At 37.2% G+C, this 17,131-nt stretch overlaps 1 protein-coding gene and 1 pseudogene across 7 annotated transcripts in view; one reads left to right on the forward strand and one right to left on the reverse strand.

Moving 5' to 3' along the window:
* LOC149242877 (putative inactive kinesin-like protein KIN-7B) overlaps positions 1-2,629 on the reverse strand; it is a 42,080-nt pseudogene extending 39,451 nt beyond the window's left edge. Inside the window, exons 1-2 of the transcript XR_016268199.1 lie at positions 2,278-2,629; positions 1,705-1,995 (exon numbers count right to left, since the gene is read on the reverse strand). The product of XR_016268199.1 is annotated as a putative inactive kinesin-like protein KIN-7B (transcript). The remainder of the gene's footprint in view (positions 1-1,704; positions 1,996-2,277) is intronic.
* Positions 1-17,131, forward strand: part of LOC149242876 (UV-B-induced protein At3g17800, chloroplastic-like) — a 307,875-nt gene that overhangs the window by 44,162 nt on the left and 246,582 nt on the right. For 4 of the 6 annotated variants that reach the window (XM_089374381.1, XM_089374379.1, XM_089374380.1 and 1 more), the window contains one exon: positions 9,571-9,712. In XM_089374381.1, coding sequence (XP_089230507.1) covers positions 9,571-9,712 — 142 coding nt within the window. The remainder of the gene's footprint in view (positions 1-9,570; positions 9,713-17,131) is intronic. The other 2 variants (XM_089374382.1, XM_089374384.1) reach the window with 1 other exon arrangement.

Here is a 17,131-nt window from a genome sequence, read left to right on the forward strand (position 1 = left end):
TCAACAGTAGTGTCATGGTTCAGCCGGAAGCAGCAGTCAGTAGCATTGAGTTCAGCGGAAGCAGAGTATATGGCAGCCAGTCTAGCTAGTTGTGAGGCCATCTGGCTTCGCAAGATGTTGTTTGGCTTATTTGGTCAGCCGTTGATACCTTCAGTGATTTACTGTGATAATCAGAGTTGCATTAAACTCACTAAGAATCCAGTATTTCATGACAGGTCAAAGCATATCAGGATCAAATATCATTTCATTAGAGACTGTGTTCAGAAGGGCGCTGTGAAGCTTGAGTATATTTCCACTGATGAGCAGGTTGCAGATATTCTTACCAAAGCCTTACCACGGGGCAAGCATGACTACTTCAGAGACAAGATGGGTGTGGTGAGGAACACCTTCCTCGGTAAGAGGGAGTGTTGAAATTTGGTACCGGAGGATAGGTGGTTCCCTAAGGCTTTGATCTTTGGCCTAGGGAAAAGTGTCCAAAAGAATTTAATTTTTCTCCTAAAGTGACTTTATAATTTTTATAAAGTCAAATCTAATTTAAAAGTGACTTTAAGTGATAAAGTTACTAAAGTCTAATTTTAAAGTGACTTTAATAGAGTCAATGTAAAATTAGAATAGGAAAGTGACTTTGGAAATAAATGACTAAGTGGGTCTTTATTATAATGAGGTGAATTAAAAAATAGAAAGTGAGATTTAAATGAACATTTAATGTCAGCCTTAGATCTCAATCTATTTGAGCCATTGGATTAGGGATCACCCAAAAGTCACTTAGGGTTAGATTAAAGGAGGAAAAGGTCATTCATTCTTTCATGAGCAGATTGGGAGAAGGAGAGCAAGAGAGCAAGGGAGATTTCTGGACAAGGAGGAGAAGGAGGCAGCAGCTTGGCACACATTCCAAGGCAGCATTCCAGCAAGTCTGTACAGCTGAGTTAGCATATAGTGAAAGACATATTTTTGGGCACGATTTTCAAGGAGGTCGTACAACAGTTTTTAGCACAGAAATCGAGGAAATCGTACAACAGAATTTCTGGCAGCTTGCACAGTTTTCTAGGTAGGCCATACAACAGAATTTAAGGCTGAAAATTGGCACAGAAATCGAGGAGGATGTACAACATTTATTGCTGTTTAGATTTTGCTATTTGCAAAGTTTTTCCAGTTGGCTATGAGGCACGGAAAACGAGATAAGTTGTAAAAGTTTACTTGCTGATTTTCGCTGAATATTTCTCACTGTAAAAGCATTTTTCAGAAATAAGGAGCTCTCGAATTGGTTTTCCCCAAGAGTTGTAGGGGGTTTTTCCAGGGTCACCTTGACAAAAAATTACTGTGTTTAAATGTGTTAAATGGCTGTTTGTACCTGTTGATTTTTTATTTCTGCATTTTCCAGCATTCTGTAAAATTTCCAGAATTTGTGTTTTCAACAAAATTTATTTTTCAGTGGTTGAATGTATGGATATGGGAAAGGGCATTTAACTATTTTGGAGAAATAAGGTGAAACTGAAAACCGGGGTGGGAAATGAGAAATTTTTACAGACTATTGATGCGTTGAGGCTTTGATCCTGCTCAAAACTGGTGGTTTATTTTTTATATATTTTTCCTTTTTTCGCTTTTTTCTTTTCTTCTTGGTTAGTTGCGATGGTGATGATGATGCATTTATTGCCAATCCTATTGCTTTGTCTTGAAAATGCTCTGATGGAAGATTTGAAGTACCCAAGCTTTTTGAGCTATGCCTAATCTCTTCGTTTTGAATCTGTTCTGTTAAGCGGGGAAGGAAATTTGTCAACATTGCATCACTCTCTGTCTGGCATGATCTATAGATAATCTCATTGTTGGGTTTCCTTGGATCTTCAACATGATATCTTTTCTCTAACTCTCGATCAAGTTTGACAAAGGTATTATTAGGAATGGGGATGGTGGCATATGATAAGTCCATTTGAAGGCTGCCACTTAGATCTGATGCCCATTTTCTTGATAGGAGCATTCCCCATGAATCTGGAACATCTATCACAACAATATCCATAGTCATTATTCTATCTGTGCATGCAGCTAGGAAAACCTATAAATCTTTAATTATCCCACACACTTTAATTCTTTTAGAATCCATTGAACATATGTTGTGATAGGGCCTAAAAACCCTTAAATTCAGTTGCTCCATGACTTTCTTAGTCATGACATTTGATGAAGCCCCTGAATCAAGCATGCAGTTGTATAAAAGACGATCATTCACTATCAAAGACACATAAAATGGTAGATGATGTTCATTCCCCACATAACAGTTCATACTTTTTAATACAATTTCCTCATCTTCCGGTTTGTCACCAGGCTTTTCTTCCCTTTGAGTAACTTTAATGGCACTTAGTAACTTGGCCCTTTGAGATGGTATCTTTAAAAGTTCTGTCACTGGAGTAGAAACCTTTGCATTATTCAACCAATTGCCTAAGTCAAAATTCAATTCCGAAGTAGGAGGAGAAAAATATATGTGATTATTCTGGTCTTGGATATCCCTTCTCTGATAAGTCATCCCTTTGTGTTTTGCCATAGCAAGAATCTGTCCAGATGTAGGATTTTCCCCAAAAATCTTAGTGACCTCGTCAAAATTTGAAATCATGTTGTAAACCCCAAGATTATTAGGCATATGGTCAATCTCTTGATTTCTCTCAATGGTGTATATCTAATCCTTCATGGAGAACATATTGATTTGACCAGTTGTCCCTACATGTTCATCTCCTAACATACCACTTTCCATGATTTTCTTCACATATGGGCATGTGGCTTCTTCATGGAACTGATTACATGGCCTACAAAAAGGGGGAATCTGATCGACCATGTTGGTGGATTCCAATGGATTTGGAGGTCTATGCTCTTGTTGAGGGCCTTTATTCTTTTGCCATCTATCATTTGACCTAGGTTGGAATCTTTGCACTTGTGATCTCTCCATAGCCACCAACCTATTTTGCATGGCTTGCATTTCTTTAATGTGATTTGCTTCCATGCTCTTGATGAGTTGAGTTAATTCTTTAATAGGATCATGTGTAGTCTCTTCCTTGGCCTTGCCTTTGGAATCATTTGATTTTGATGGCCCTCTATTGAAACCAGGAATTTCAGATTTTCTTGATTGCTTTCTAGCCCTTTCTATCTTCAAGGCTTCAGATTGAGCTACACTTAGATTCGTAGGCTCCTTCCTCCTCAACTCATAGGCAATGTCAACCCCAAAAGCATCTAGATATGAGCATAAAAGAAATTCATCAGGAGGTTTAACAGTAGCAGGCATGCTTTTTACTAATTCATTGAATCTCTTGTTAAACTCCTCCATGGTCTCATTCTCATTTTTCTTCATGTTGCTAATGGCATTGATCAAATGCCTATTTTCCTTCTTCTCTCCAAACTTATCTAAAAATGCAGTCAGAATGGCTTGTAAAGAATTATATGAGTTAGTAGGTTGCTCAATGAGCCAACCAAGAGCATCCTCTTCTAAAGATAAAATAAAAAGCCTCATCTTCACATCCTCATAATTAGCAGTGTTACACCATTTAAAGATACAAACATTAAAGTTTTTCACATGTGATGTAGCACTAATGGCATTGTTACCTTGAAAGGAAGGCAACTTTTCAACAGCCTTGTCAGGGATATTGTGAGGATAGCCATTTATGTTAGTGAAGTCACAAGGAGCAAAAAGATCATTCATGATGCTAGGCTCTACTTGTTCCTGAAAAAGAAAATGAATATTAGAAATAGCCTCTTGTCCAAGACTACCAAGAGCTCTACTATGAGAAAGTCTATTCAGCCTCTCTTTAAAAACACTTTCAAGATCAAGAGAGGGGCTAACTAGACCACTTGAATTTCTCCTAGTAGAGACTCTTGCAAAATTTGGATTGAGTGGAGTTGCCACTTGAGCAAGAATCTAAATCTAAAGTTCAAAATGCTAAAACCAAAAGGTTAGTCGATTTTTCCCAGGTACAAGAAGACTTGTCCCTGGCAACGGTGCCAAAGATGTTGACCCTGCCGTTTACACCTACCTACAAGTCAGTGAGAAAAGCCTTCAATCCCACAAGGTGTGGTTGGTGGCAGGGAACTTGGAGAAGGGGCTGTCACACTAATCCCGACTCTCTCCGTTTGAGCTATCTCCTGGGTTAGCTAAGGGGATTGGTCCCTAATGAAAAGTTAAGTTAAAAGATGTGAGTTTCTAGGAGAGTGTTATAGTGAAAATGGATTACTTTTAAAGATTTATGAGAAAATATGAAGTGAGCAACTTGAAATAACAATGCCAATCATTAATATGATTAAAAAACATAAAACCAGTGCCTTATAAGGAATTTGTTCAACAATTTAAAGATATATTTGCTCAAAGTAAAATGCACTACTCTCAAAGGAGAAAACAAAGTAACCCTGAAATGTAAATAAGAATTATTAGCACAAGATATGTAAAATACAAAAATGCTTTTGAGATAATCCACTTTATAAATCAAATCATGTGAAACATATCTTGCCAAAACCCAAAAATTAGTAATTAACCTGGAAATGTAAAAGAAAGGAAGCGCTAAACCAAGACATTAATATGCAATTAGACTTGAAACATGAAAAGAAAGCACTTGTTTGAAATGATTACAATACTTGCTTTTGGAATAGACTTTGCACATGAAAACTCAAACCATCAAGAGAAAAATAAAGTAAATGTAATGGAAAGTGCTCTTGGTTAATTTTATTAATTAGCTCTACAACAAGATTACAATTTAACTTTTCAATGCTTAGACCTCACCATCGCCCAATGATATGGATCTCACAGTGAGGAGTCAATAGAGGAGTAGAGGATCCCTAAGATGTCTACTTCAACCAACTTATGTTGGAGGTAAAATTTTAATGAAGCTTGAGGTCTTCCTACACTAACATACCTAGATGAAATGCAAATTGTGTTAATTCCCCAAATTAAAATAATGATACATGCAAATGCTTCAAAGAGATTGATTTGCAATGCTTGAAAATGAAATAGTGTTCAACATAAGTTGCAATTATAACTTCTCACGCTTGATTCTGCAATCCCAACAAGATGTTCCATATAGATTTAGCAATAAACAATGACAAGAAACTCTAGAGATTTATTTAAAACCAACTAAAGCATTCTATACCTAGAGCATACTTGCAAATCAAATGTCAATGCAAGATAGCTCTACATTAACAAATCTATAAGAGCATATGAAAGCAAATTAGATCAAAGCATGAATAAAAGGAATTATACCAATGCTCAACAATTCATCACACTTGAAAAGGAGGAACACCTCATGAATGAAACCCCAAAGTCTTTATTGATGTTTCTGAAAGTGTACAACGCTGCAGCGCTTCCCCAAGCACAATAACTAGTAACAATCTTCTCATATGTGAGAGCCCATGGCTCTATTATATAGAGAGTTGGGAGCAAATTCCAATGAAGAATGACAATGACAAATGGAATTGGGTGACAATCCCAAAGAAAAATTCGAATTTGTTGAATGGAGCTCCAATGCCAAGTTGTAAAAATCGAATTTTGGCATGTGGACATCATTTTCTTCTTCCCTTATGTGCCAAATTCGAATTTGATGGTGGAATCACAAGTGTATATGGGTGGTAACCCATGTAGGGACAATTTCCCACAAAAATCTCCACCAAATATTCTCCCAAATCCTCCCAAATGTGCATTAACTTCACAAATTTGAATTTCCAAGCAATTTTTTTCATTTAATGCCAGAAATTCGATTTTATTTGAGCACATGTCCTTTTCTTGATTTTAGGAGTCCATATCACCTTGGGACTTCACTTTAACTCCCCCATAATTTTCCACCTCATTTACACAACATTTAGCATGCGTGGATATTTATTTTTCTCTGTTTATTTAATTTTTGGCTTAATTAATTGCCAGAGTTCCCACTAAACTTAAGAAAAGTGGGTTTTGAGGGTCCAAAACACATTATTAACCCCTCAAAGTGTGTCATAGTAGAAAGTTGAAGGTGACAGGTGTAATTTTGATTACTCATACCCCATACAACTTCTCTAGACTACACTTATTACAATTTAAATACAATTTTATTTACAATTTTTGACCTGCGGGAAATCTAAAAAATTTAAAAATGATTACCTAGACCTAATCAAATTCCACGAAATTTTTTGTGTGATCTAGTATGGTAATATACATCGACTCTAGACACTAAGATGTGTCAAGGGCTCAACCTTCAAACTATCACCCTGGCTTTGAGGTAAAACATGAGTGAAAAAACTTAGGAAATTACCTGCTTCTGAAAAAGGAGGGATAATTAACCAAATAAAAAAAACACTCCAAGGTGTACTCATTTGGTGATCGAGTCCCAACATCCAAGGCCTGTTACAGGCTCAAAACTCATCATTACTAGTATCACTTATTACAATTCCTCGTAGGGTGTAGAATATGGGTATAAGAAAGATGATGAGAAGATAGAAGTAGGGTTAGAAAACTCTGTCCACTGACAATATCTGATGGTACAAGTGTCTTCTGGATCATCCTTGGGCATGGAGTCTTCATATAATCGTCAGGTGCCACTCCAGTGGTCAACAGGGAGAATCCTAGAAGATGAAGTCAACCTACTCCAGAGATCATGTCAGGCTAAAGGACATGGCCAAACAAGTATACATAGCAGTGCTCGACCTCATTTGAAGGAAATAAATTTCGGTGAACCAAGTGTTCAATATGAAGTGCACAATACATTTTAGAAGAAGCCTCCAGTCCAACGAAGAACGAAGGAAGGTTAGCAAAGGAGAGAAGCTTCATTAAGGACTGTTTTGGGCATATTATATTCTCCCCCTTGTGAAGGTTGCAGGTCTGAGGTTGGCAAGAAGAGGTTGAAGATTGCATTCATAGTTAGGTGCACTTGTTTGGGTGGAAAACTTTGTTGAAGGAAGTCGAGTAAGATAGAGAAAGAGTCTCTTTCTTTTGAAGAGACTATTCAAGGAACAAATCTGATCTAGGGTTTCTGCCATCAAGAAAAGAGTTGCAGAATGACAAGGAGAGGCCGAAATTCTGAAAGAAGCAAAGAAGAGGAAGAGGAAGAGCAGCGTTGAAGAGAAGGCTAGTGACTTGGTCTTGGGAGGACTCTAGTGTCAAGGGTGTTTGTCATGGTCTTGGTATTTGTCGATTGAAGATCTATAAGAAGAATTTTGTTTGGGTTTTCCTCTCAAAGAGTGAGGTTTTGGCACTGGCTGACAAGCCTATATGCTGTGTCTTTTGTCTCTTTATTGTTCATGATTTGGTAATTGTCTTGATAAAAAGAACACAATAATAACTCAATTAGTAAAGATCATATCAAGAAGGAAAATGTCTATCACAAGAAATTATCATAAGTAGAGAAATCACCTAACTATTGATGCCCTAGATTTCTCAACATCTTCAATATTCTCTGTTATATCCAAAATTCCATAGGATTAGGGCTAGAGTCATAAAAAATACAGGTCTGCAATGGTTCCACAAATTGTTCTCAATGCTAAGGCTTCATCAATCCAGAAGTATAGTCAAGTCGCAATTCTTCAAAGGCTGTGTGGAATGCAATTCAGAGTATGGTCAAGACAATCTCAGTCATGTTTTGATCCTTCATTGATGATTCCGCACTTAGAGCTTAGATCTTAATCTTCAACAGATGGTCTTCACGCTAGTTATGTCAGGAGCACAAGATATGGTGTGTACGCCGCAGAGGTCATAAAGGTCATGCTGTCACTTCCTTTCAAACAGAGAAATATCACTAGTCGAAATTAGGGCATTAAGACTGTTCTTCTATAATGTATAAACCAACAAACTTGTTTCAGAAGTCCAAGACCGCAGGCAATTGACAGGTTCGAGCTTCAAGGCAAGTATGAGAGCTATCTTAGGTCTGCAACAGAATAGTGAATTAAGGTCTGCATATAATATGCCACTTGTCAACAATGCTACAAGATGTAGGCCGAGAATGCTACTATTGTCGTTTCACAGGCTGAACATTGTTCCTTCAGACAGCGAATACCACCAATGAGACCCTTATAATAAATCACTAACCCAAAACTTTCCAGTTTTTCACAATCATCTGAGGCGATTGGTTTTCTACCTCAGACATGTGACATGCTTCAGATTTGCCGCAGATAAATTTTGGTGATGCTGTAAATGTGTCTCAGGTTAGAGTTACAGTAAGTGCTGAGTGATACTACAGAGACCAAAACCAGATCCAATGATTAAACATTGCAGCAAACCCTCCGAGATGGATCAGAGCAGTGATACTTCACTAGGCCGTAGAGATAGAATATGCTATCCAGATCTTGGCTGAAATTGTGGTAGAAGACCTCCAACAAGACCCACCTGCAAGACAGTTAAAGTGAAACCCTTTTCAAGTTAAGAAAGCCCTAACCCAAAATCATAACTTCAAACCCAATGCAAAGCCTTCTCAACATTACTACGCAGAGTCGAAGATGTATTTCAGAGAGATCGAATAATTTTGATGATATCTTAGAGGATGGACATACTTCCCTTTTATAGGACTCGAATAGACCTTTGAAGGATAGGGCAACTTGTGCCTTTTGGAGGGAAACATTTAAAAATTCAAATTTAATTTTGCAGCCCAAATTTAATTTTGAATTGTGGCAAATTCAAATTTATTTGAATTTTAATGCTTGATGCCACAAAATCTTAGGCCACAATATATTTAAATTAACGTTTATTGAAGATTTCTTTTGACCTCTTGAGAAGAATTTGCCACATTATTCATGCTTCATTTGCCTAAGCCAACTGAATGCTACCACATCAGCAATGCCACATCAGCAATCCTTGGGGGCTTTGAACCACAAATTGGGTGCACCAACTTAGACTAAGCATATTTCTCAAACCATGAAGGCCAACGAGACACTCCACATATAATCAGAATCAACGTGATGAGGAGAATGCATTGGCGAGGGTCTTCAAGACAAATTCAGGACCTGCTTCTTCAAAAACCTTCAACAAGTGCGAGGTATGAACATTGTCCAGAGAATCCAAACCCTAGAGCTAGGGTTTCATTACTACATCATCTCATCCATGCCAAACATCAATGATGACATCCTGCATCTGCTGCACGCGTTTTGACATCAATGACAACATACTCAACAAATTTAAAATTTATATTAAAAAAAATATTATCATTTTAAGACTGGTTTGAACTTTGAACCTGTTGAAAAGGCCAGAGAAGGTTCAATTTTGCTCAGTCTATCATGATTGTGTCTTAAACTAGCCCATTTATCTCATGTCGCAAGTCTCATCTTTCTATTTATCTTTGAGGTTACAAGCTTAGTTTTCTAATAAAATGGTATTAGGCATACTCCTGTTCTGCCTTTCATTTAAGTTAAATGTCTGCTTTGTGCTCAAGACAATCTCCCATGTTGAAGTTATCAGAAAATAACAGTGCTGTATTGGAGAGCGCAAACTTTACTATCTCTGAGTTGGTATGGTAGTTTGAATGTGTTGGGAATGTGTAATCAATGTTAAAAATTAACTTTATTTCTATGTTATTATACGATGCTTTATGTCTCTTCCATTCACGTTGTATCACAGTTTCTTTCTGTGCTTGTCACTAATTGCAGCATGTAGAGATTCCGATTGCAACTCCCAAGAAAGATGAACTGTTGGTGAAACTAGAAGCAGCCAGTTTGAATCCAGTTGATTGGAAAATGCAAAAAGGCATGTTGCGCCCACTTCTTCCTTTGAAATTACCATTTTTTCCAGGTACCTATGACAAGGGATTCTTTGCTCACTTTAGTTGGGTATTGTTAATCTTCAATGCAATGATAGTTTATTTTTGAATAGAAACTACTGTATTTCTTTTCCAAAATTTATTGTTTCATTTGTCTTTCTTGCATGCGAGATCTGAGTATATGGCCCTTGAATGGCAATTAAAATTTGTGCATGTGAGCTCAAATTATCTCTTGCTTGCTTTTTGAGCAGCGTGTTTGTATTCCATTAGCATATTGTATACATATTCTGCCAACTATGTAAAAATGGCCCCTAGCTGACCCAATGCTGTCCATTATAAAACGACAAAAAAAGGTGTTATTTTGAGGAAGTACAATTCCATTCCTCATCGGGGAAGATCACCCAATTGATGAAAAATGAATCAAATTGAAAATTCTCTCTCTCGGTCCGGGGGTGTAACAGGCTTCTGTTAGTTGGATTTGACTTGTTACAGATTTTTCCCCTTTTTCCTGGATGATTTTCCTTTCCTGCGTTTTGCTTACATTTCTATTTTTTCCGTTATTCTTATTCTTTGAAACGCTTCAGGTGGATGGGTTGTCTTGGGGTGTATTTAGAGACATCCGGTACCCGTTCTGGGATGTTCAATATATCGTATGATGTGTCCCTGTTTTCGGGTACCCACACCTCAGGATGCATATACCGATGCAAAACAAGAAAATATCCTATGCAAGGCCTAAATGTAAGACGAACTTCAGACGAGGAAAATGATCAAACTGAAAAATGCAGACTTACCTTAAGGTAGAGTTTTGGGGAAACTTTCTTGCAGCCTTTGGCTATTACCGCCTTCACTCTGTTTAAATGATATTTTTGGAGTTTTTGTATGGCATACCATTCAAACTCATAAGGAGCTTGTTTGATCCAACATTTGGAGGAGGAGTAACCCCCAAGGTTAAATTAAATGCCAGCTTTAAAAAAAGAAATGATAAAGTATCAAATATTAAGCTGACTGTTATTACAATTGCAGTCAATGTGCATGGTCATTTTTCATGAGGAATTTTCAGGGAAAATTTGAGGCGCATTGCCTTTCACGTGTATTTTTCCCCTAACGTGTTTTAGGGGCCAACATAAGAAGCCGTTGGTATGAAATGTGAAGTACCCCTAAATGTATCTAGGGAGTTTTCTTCATATGGCAATTTTTTTCTCATAGTGTGTATCGCAGTCAACATTTTATGAGTATTTATTAAAAAGTTTAAAGCAAAAAGTTACAATTAACATTATCCATATTGTTTAAAAAGTTTAAGACAAAAAGCTACAATTAACAAAAATTTAGCGTAGTGGCAGGAACCAAAAGATGGCTGTGATCTGTTCATTTGGGTATGATTTCCTTCACTTTTCATAGGGTTGACTACCCAATTGACTTTACTTTCAACGCCCTACAATAACTTTGTTGTACCTCTCACTATATCTTTATGGTTGAATTCTAGCCATTGACATGTAAGTTCAATTTCTTTCTGATTTGTGCATATGACTCATGTTACCCACCAAAAAATGAGAAATTCATAAGAGATCTTTTCTCCTACTTTGACTTCCAGCTAGCTAGTAGCCCTATATGATCAACACTATACATGATGCTAGGATGTAATGTCTTCTTTGAATTAATTTCCCAAGGACATAACAGCAGTAGCCCTATATGATCAACACTTAACATGATGCTAGGATGTAATGTCTTCTTTGAATTAATTTCCCAACGACATAACAGCATATCTAACCCCGTAGGCTATAGTCATTTCAAAAAGGAGAATTATTATATAATGTTACGAGGTACCATTAGATCATAAAATTTAAATTAGGGCAAATGGAGGGAAACTTGTAAGTCACTCAAATTTGAATTTAGGAGGGAAAAACCCCAAAGAAAGACTATATAAGGAAGGGAGGAGAGTCATTATGACCATTATGGATTGTTGTTCTTGATTTTGAGCGGAGCGCTCTTGGAGGGTTATATGACCCTTGTCTTTGATCGGTTTTGGTGGTGAAATATTCCACCCTAGACAATCTTCCCATTTTTTCTTGCTACAGGATAGAATTCAGGTTGGAGCCTCTTTCTGAGGCAGCAAAAGGCTAGTGTCAATCATTCTAAAGCAACAAAAGACTTTTATCTACCTTTTTGAGGCAACAAAAGGCTGGAATCTATTTTTCTTTGGTAGCGAAGGGCTCAATTCTATCTTTTTGAGGCAGAAATGATCTGGAGTCTATTTGTCTAAGGCAATGAAGGGCTAGACTCTACCATTTTGAGGCAACAAAGAGCATGATATTTCTTTTTGAGGCAACAAACGACTGGTATATATCTTCTTGAGGCAACGAAAGATGAGATCTAACTTTTTGAGGCAGTGAAAGACCAAGAATCTATCTTTCTAAGGTAATAAGTGGCCTAAAGGGCCACAATCAGGAGGCAACGAAGGTCTTGTTGACCCTGCCGCCTACACCTACCTACAAGTCAGTGAGAAAAGCCTTCAACCCCACAAGGTGTGGTTGGTGGCGGGGAACTCAGAGAAGGGGCTGTCACACTAATCCCGATTCTCTCCGTTTGAGCTATCTCTTAGGTTAGCTAAGGGGGGTGGTCCCTAATGAAAAGTTAAGTGAAAAGATGTGAGTTTCTAGAAGAATGTTATAGTGAAAATGGATTACTTTTAAGGATTTATGGGCAAATATGAAGTGAGCAACTTGAAATAACAATGCCAATCTAATATGATTAAAAACCATAAAACCAGTGCCTTATAAGGAATTTACTCAACAATTTAAAGATATATTTGCTCAAAGTAAAATGCACTTATTATAACTTCAATTGGAGGAATAAAATTAGCTTACAAGTGTTGCATGTGTTTCATCAATAAATTAAAATGATACAAGTAATTTGCTTGAAAGTAAAATTTGTTTCAAATAGACAATGACAATAAATTGCTCCAATATTAAAGATAACAATGTAGCATAAAATTGAAGCATGCATTCAAGTGCTCATGAAACAATTTACCAAGGTAAATGGAAACGAATCAAAGTTTGTTTAGAATATAAAATGCTTGCATGTAAATGATGAATTGCCCAAAGTAAAGTGTAAGCTTGTAGCTCCAAGCAACAATGAGAAAGAAAAAGCAAAGCTCAAATGAAATAGTGAGGTTGTGTTAATTCCCAATTAAAGCATGCATGTAAGTGAATGAAGTATGAAAGCTTAAACCATGCAAATGTCAATCCACCCAAGAGAAGCTTCCATCTAAATGGGGAGATAGGATACCATGGGAGAAATCCCAAGCTCCCACAAGCAAGTTAGATCTTTTATTAATATTACAATGAGAAGAGGGCCCTTCAAAGTTCTCAACTATACTTCAAGGAGAGTCCTCACAATAATTGCTTGAAACTTGGACACTAGACCTCTTTTCTTGAGAAAGTAGTGACAAGATCTCACAAAACTTATGCAAGGGAAACAAGGTGTGAGTTTCCTCCAAATGCCCACAGCTTAAAGAGGAAAATGGGCAGCCCTCTAGTGAACTCGACTTGGCCAAAATAAGCCTCAAAAGGGCTCACGACATCCTTGGAAATTGAATCCCAAACACTTTCCAAGGGTCCTGCAAACACTCGTTAGATGTTGTGGGAAGTTGCTCTTCAAAATCTGCGACACAAGAGTTAGCAAACAATCGAAACAATGGCTGCAAAATAATTTAAGTATTAATGGAAAAATCAACAAGATAAAATGTATATGTACAATTATAATTTACAAAAGGCTAAACTAGAGAGTGAGAGTAAACTCTCGTCTTTGCTTAGCCATCTTCAAGCTCTTAGATAGAAAATGAAAGAAATAAAGTACAATGTTTTTTAAAAGAGATTTAAATTTGGAAGTTCTCAGTTTGTGCACAAGCTATGGGCCGAAATCCCTGCAAAACCACTTTGTAAGATAAGACTATGGAGGTTCAAAGAACAAATGAGAGCTCCTTTAAAAATGTACCAAGAGTGGGTTGGTCTCTCCAAAGACTTCCCCTCACGCTTGATTCTGTAATCCCAACAAGATGTTCCCTCTACAAAACTTCAATCAAGAATTAGTTCCATATAGATTTAGTTATAAACAATGATAAGAAACTCTAGAGATTTATTTAAAACCAACTAGAGCATTCTATACTTAGAGCATACTTCTAAATCAAATGTCAATACAAGGTAGCTCTACATTAACAAATCTACAAGAGCATATGGAAGCAAATTAGATCAAAGCATGAGTAAAAGGAATTATACCAATGCTCAACAATTCATCAGACTCAAAAAGGAGCAACACCTCATCAATGAAACTCCAAAGTCTTTATTGATTTTTCTGAAAATGTACAAGGCAGCAGCGCTTCCGCAAGCACAATAGCTAGTAACAATATTATACAATGTGAGAGCCCATGGCTCTATTATATAGAGAGTTAGGAGCAAATCCCAATGAAGAATGACAATGACAAATGGCATTGGAGCCAATCCCAATGTAGAAGTGATTAAACAAGTGGCATGAGGTGACAATCCCAAAGAGAAATTCGAATTTGTTGAATGGAGCTACAATGCCAAGTGTAAAGATCGAATTCTAGCAAGTGGACATCATTTTCTTTTTCCCTTATGTGCCAAATTCGAATTTTATGGTGGAATGACAAGTGTATATGGGTGGTAACCCATGTGGGGACAATTTCCCACAAAAGTCTCCACCAAATATTCTCCCAAATCCTCTCAAATGTGCATTAACTTCACAAATTTGAATTTCCAAGCATCTTTTTCATCTAATGCCAGAAATTCGATTTTATTTGAGCACATGTCCTTTCCTTGATTTTAGGAGTCCACATCACCTTGGGACTTCACTTTAACTCCCCCATAATTTTCCACCTCATTTCCACAACATTTAGCATGTGTGGATATTTATTTTTCTCCATTTATTTAATTTATGGCTTAATTAATTACCAGATTTACCACTAAACTTAGGAAAAGTGGATTTTGAATGTCCAAAACACATTATTAACCCCTCAAAGTGTGTCATAGTAGAAAGTTGAGGGTGAGAAGTGTAATTTTGATTACTCATACCCCATACAACTTCTCTAGACTACACTTATTACAATTTAAATACAATTTTATTTGCAATTTTTGACCTGCAGGAAATCTAAAAAATTAAAAAATGACTACCTAGACCTAACCAAATTCCACGGAATTTTTTGTGTGATTTAGTATGGTAATATACATAGACTCTAGACACTAAGATGTGTCAGGGGCTCAAGTTTCAAACCGTCACCCCGGCTTTGGGATAAAACGTGAGTGAAAAAACCCAGAAAATTATCCGCCTTTGAAAAAGAAGGGATAAATAACCAGATAAAAAAAAACACTCCAAGGTTTACTCGTTTGCTGATCGAGTCCCACCATCCTAGGCTTGTTACAGACTCAAAACTCATCATTACTATTATCACTTATTACAATTACCCGCAGGGTGTGGGATCTGGGTACAAGAAAGATGATGAGAAGATAGAAGTAGAGTTAAAAAACTCTTTTGACTGACGATATCTGATAGTACAAGTGTCCTCTGGATCATCCTTGGGCATGGAATCTTCATGTAATCATCAAGTGCCTCTCTAGTGGTCAGCAGGTCTAAAGTTGAATTCAGGGTGTCGATTGACTAGGGACTAAGGCAGTGAGGGTGAATAACAATGCAGGGTAGCAGCGGGGCCTACTGATGTGCTTTTTTGGTAGCAAGGGGATGGCTACAATTTTGTAAGCCTAGAAATCATGTTTGTGCTGATATCCTTATTAGGCAACTGTTGATCTTTGTAAGTTTGTTCTTTGCTTGTTGAATCAACACTACTTTATAGTGGTTGCTTGTGGAATTAACTATTGCTTGAGTTCTTTACTATACTACTTGTGTATTCAATAAATATAATCATTGTTATAGATTGATGAGTACCACAACACTATTATGAAACACAATTCTTTCATGTGTTTATTGAAAAGTTGAAAACCCTAACTCAGAATTGCATCCCAAGGGTAATCTCTCCAAGAAGGATATTACAGTGGAATTAGAGTTGTGCATCCTGCTAACTTGTGAGTATTGTGAAAAATTGGTACCCGATTCCTACTGCAGCGACTAGAAATAAATCTTGTAATTGGTTAATTAATTTTAACAATTTATTTACTGTGTGTTACAACAAATACTGAATCAATCACACTGCAACCTAGACAAATAAACTGCGAAAGACATAAACACTGGAAGAAATACTAGCACACACACATAAAATAACACAGTTATTTTTTGGACCAATGTCCCCGAAAAACCCAACCCGGGAAAACTGGTGTAACAACTGAGGGTTTTATTATTATGTAGTAGTGAAATAATCTGAGTACAACTGGATGTCGAAACTGGTAATCCTACAGAGAAATATTGGCAAGGAAATCTAGTGAGGAGAAATTCCTCACTCCACAGGCAAATCTGGGCTCTGACCTCAGCTCAAATTGAGCCGTCCAAACTACCTTTGCGCAGTCACTGCCTCACCCTAACACAGTTGCTACTACTCTCAGCTTGGAACAACTTCTCCTCAAGCCGTTTGGCCAACTGTTGTCTAGTAAAACGCCTCTCTTGGCCTCTAGAACATCTGCCTAGCGTCTGGCACTAAAATTCTGCGTCTCCCTAGCAATTTGACTTTGCCTCTAGAGGCTACTACGTTGCTCTGCGTCAGCCTCTCTATGGCTTCTCTGCCTCTCTGCAAATGCACTCACCGGAACTAGAATCCTTCATTTGGCTTCACTGTCCATGCTCCTCTTTCATTTCTTCGATCTCACTGGCTCTCCCTTCAATAACTGATTGCTGCTACTCAGGAAATCGATCTGCTCATGAAATCGAACTGTTGAAGTGATTTCTCCAAGTCCCATTGACTTCTTCTTATAATCCTCTGTTGAGACTTCAACGACCAAGATTAGATCTTAATCAATGGCTAGGATTAACTTGAAGTCGATCCGTGTGAGTTTTTAGAACATTCACACCATAACTTATTTAATTAGTCACATTCCCTAAGTTTAGACTTAGGAAATATTTAAAAATTGACTAATAATATAATTAAGTCATTTCCAGGCGGAATTTCCAGAAACGATTTTTGGGTTTTGGAGATCTCATGAATTCTAGCCTCTCCACTAGATTTGAAGGCTAGAACACATCCGATGCTACAAAAACTAACAAGTATATGTTTTTTGGATGCTCTTGGAGGATAGGGGAAGCATTATAGTCAGGAAAAAGAAGGGTAGCAACAATTATACAGATTCAATCATGGTGGACAGGGAAGAGAAACAACCAAAGATTAACCCCCTACACATTTTGGGTGAGCTAACAAGAGGATAGCAACATATGGCTCAATAGATGGCACAAGGGCAACAATAAGTGGCCAAAATTTTGCCCAAATTTTGGCAAAT

The sequence above is a fragment of the Pinus tabuliformis genome, chromosome 8 (genome assembly GCF_031772625.1).
Source record: "Pinus tabuliformis cultivar Carrire ecotype Pingquan chromosome 8, CPIR1, whole genome shotgun sequence".
Lineage (NCBI taxonomy): Eukaryota > Viridiplantae > Streptophyta > Pinopsida > Pinales > Pinaceae > Pinus > Pinus tabuliformis.